The sequence below is a fragment of the Trypanosoma equiperdum genome, assembly GCF_001457755.1.
Source record: "Trypanosoma equiperdum strain OVI genome assembly, contig: ctg_1514, whole genome shotgun sequence".
Taxonomy (NCBI): Eukaryota; Euglenozoa; class Kinetoplastea; order Trypanosomatida; family Trypanosomatidae; genus Trypanosoma; species Trypanosoma equiperdum.
Window position 1 is genome coordinate 26,171 of NW_027123521.1, and position 2,863 is coordinate 29,033.

General features: G+C 45.7%; 1 protein-coding gene across 1 annotated transcript in view; it reads right to left on the minus strand.

Annotated features, from left to right (window-relative positions):
• Positions 1–1,338, minus strand: part of TEOVI_000575300 (leucine-rich repeat protein (LRRP), putative) — a gene marked incomplete at both ends in the record, with an annotated part of 1,383 nt that extends 45 nt beyond the window's left edge. Inside the window, one exon of the mRNA XM_067221893.1 lies at positions 1–1,338. Coding sequence (XP_067077994.1) covers positions 1–1,338 — 1,338 coding nt within the window.
• Between the last annotated feature and the right edge of the window lie 1,525 nt (positions 1,339–2,863).

Below are 2,863 nucleotides of genomic sequence, written 5' to 3' on the forward strand. Positions count from 1 at the left end.
CCTATTTCTGTCGTAGGAAGGCCTATTCTGCTTAAGTTGGTGTGAACGGGAGCTGATAAGTGAAACATTCGACCTGGAGCACGAACCGTGCATTTCATCGGCACCGGAAGCACCCAAAGCGTCGAACCCACACTCGCGAATGCACTCCTGCACAAACAAATACTCATCGCGAATGCAAATTTCAAGAGGATCAACGTGAGCAGAATGATGTTTTTTTTGCACGCGAGCTGACTTCTGTAAAGAAGTGTTGCTTATTTCTGCATCGTCCAAGTATTGTAGATCGGGCATCAAATGCCCAATAAGTTTAGAATAGGAAACCTTGCGTTGTCGTGTGCCCTTTTCTTCCGAGCTATGTGACAGTTCAACTATGGTCTCGGATGATGCTACGGGATTTCCCTTCAAAACCAGGTGTTTCATCTTCTTCAGCTGGGGCAGAGTTCTTTTTAGCATATCGGTGTCGCGTATATCATTTCCTTCCAGATCTACAACCTGAAGAGTTGAGCTAACTTCAGTAAGGGCGTCAATGTCTGAGATGCTGTTGAACGATGCGTACAATTCTTCAAGAACGGGGGCGCATGCACCGACTCCGGACACACTGCTTACAAGGCAATTGCTAATCCAGAGTCGCCTCAAGTTTGCGTAATTCGTTCCCAAAACGCGCAGCTCAGTAATTCTTGAGTTATTCAGCTTGAGCGAATTCAGCTGAGGCATCCTTGCACTGATGCTTTCTACACAGCGCAGGGTCCCGAAATCCAACTGGAACTGAGCGGATGAGACTGCTTTAAGATCACTGCAACGAGTTAACCTACGCAGAAGCTCATCTGTAATTGCCTCACCGTGCACAGCGCTACTATGCGTCACTTCACTACCTCCCGTACATAGTCCGTCAGGAAGCTGTCCGTTATCGCGTGATTTGTCTATATTACCCATTGAAGAGAAACGCGGAAAGCCTGCAGAGGAGGAACCGCAATCCTCCGAAGCATACACACCGCTATCAGTGGGGTTGGATGGCAGAAGGGGACGAGTTTCACGGCGGTGCATTATGCCATGCCGTGGCGAGGGACGGTCCCTAACACCGGAATTGAGATTCACATCTGTTGAACCTAAAGTAGTATTAGTATTTGGAGCGAATGACGTATCTAATGACTGCGACTGACTATGAATAAGTCCTCCTTGCTCTTCTTGTTGCCTCCCTAAGGGAGAAAGCTTCCGCCAACTCCCCCGCGCATTGTTTTTTTCTACTTGGGAACTGTTTCTTACTTCCACAGGCGACGGCTGCTGCGGCCTTCTCGGTAATGGACCTGTTGGCCGCGCATCAAGTACTGTGGATTTCTTCATTTTCCGAGAGAGTCTATCTCTCCCACCTTGTTTAAAAAATATATAGGTGACCAGTCAGATGTGTCAGGCTAGTTACGCGGCGTCGTTACTCAGCCCCCTGTACTTATGGTGATGGTGAGGACACAAAAACGGTGTAGCAAAATGTGCAAGGGGGGGGGAAGGGGAGAATGCTCTATCTCTCACACACACGCACACCAATCCGTTACTGGCAATATCACCGCGGCCTCCCTGGGGCGAAGAACCCACTTGTTCTTGCTATTCGTCCACTTCCAACTCCCCTCACACAGCACCTTCAAATCAGTTGGACGTTTCTGCTTGGGCTGATTGCCCGCTATCGTCCTCCGAAGATATACAACAAAAGGGCGTGATGGTGAGTTATTTTGCTAATGGCCACAAGCCTGTTATTGGCCCCCCGTGCAGCCAATACCAGACAGCGATCCTTTCTTAGTGAATTCCCCCTAACACCACCAGCGAATATTTAAAAAAAAGGGGGGGGCAAGTAAGTCATATAGATAAATAAATATTTGCATATACATATATATATATATAAGAGGGACAGCTGCTGAAAGACCTTCTCAAACAAACCAGTCATCCAGTTAATGAGCGTAGAAGAAAAAAAGCCTGCAATGAAGGGCACATACATACAAACACAAAACACAATCCACTCCTTTCTTTTCACTTCTTTCTCTTCTGCTTCGTCCGCCACCTTCATATTACTACACATCATTGAAGTGTACGACAAGCGTGTCCTTGGCAGCACATCACAAAGGGATAAACTGTGTTGTTGACGGTGACACCCCTCTTATCATTCCTCTCTCTCTCTCTTTCATATTACATTCCTTCTTTCCGTCCACACGTAAAAAAAAAAAAACAGGACAGTTGCACAGGCAGAAAAATGGAATGGGGCCGAACCGAGAGAAAAGGAATGAAAGGAGCTCTCAGAAAATAGTTGTAGACTTTTATATAGATGTACAAGGGATGTCATTCACACAGGCAAACAAAGTTATATACATCTCAATTCTTTCTCTTCCTGTAGGATATTTTGAAGGTTCAAGTCCTTCAAATGCCGGGTCTCTCATTCTTTCCGCTTTCTTTCTCGGTTTCTTTCTCATTTTGCGGTTACTTCATGCTCCAACGAACGTTTCGGTGTGGCCTCCACGCAATGAAAATACAATAATAATAACAATAATAATAACGACTCTGCATGATCAAGTCGTAAAATTGAAGTGACAGTTATAGATAGAACTGTGAGAGGGCACCTAGTGAATTTAAAGAAAAACAAACAGTTCGCGAGATATGCAAATACACAGGCAGACTCAAGCTGCATCACATCTGCGGGGTGAGTTGAGAGGGAAGGAAGGAAATAAAAGATTGAGTCCGAGTGTGAAGACTGAAGAGTCGATTCACCCAAAGCATAAAGGGAGAAGGAGGCGGATAAAATCGAGAAGCAGTCGGATTCACCGCTGTCTACTGCGACTTTAGTACTGTCATATCCTATTCAACACCCACATTGTCTTTTTTTTTT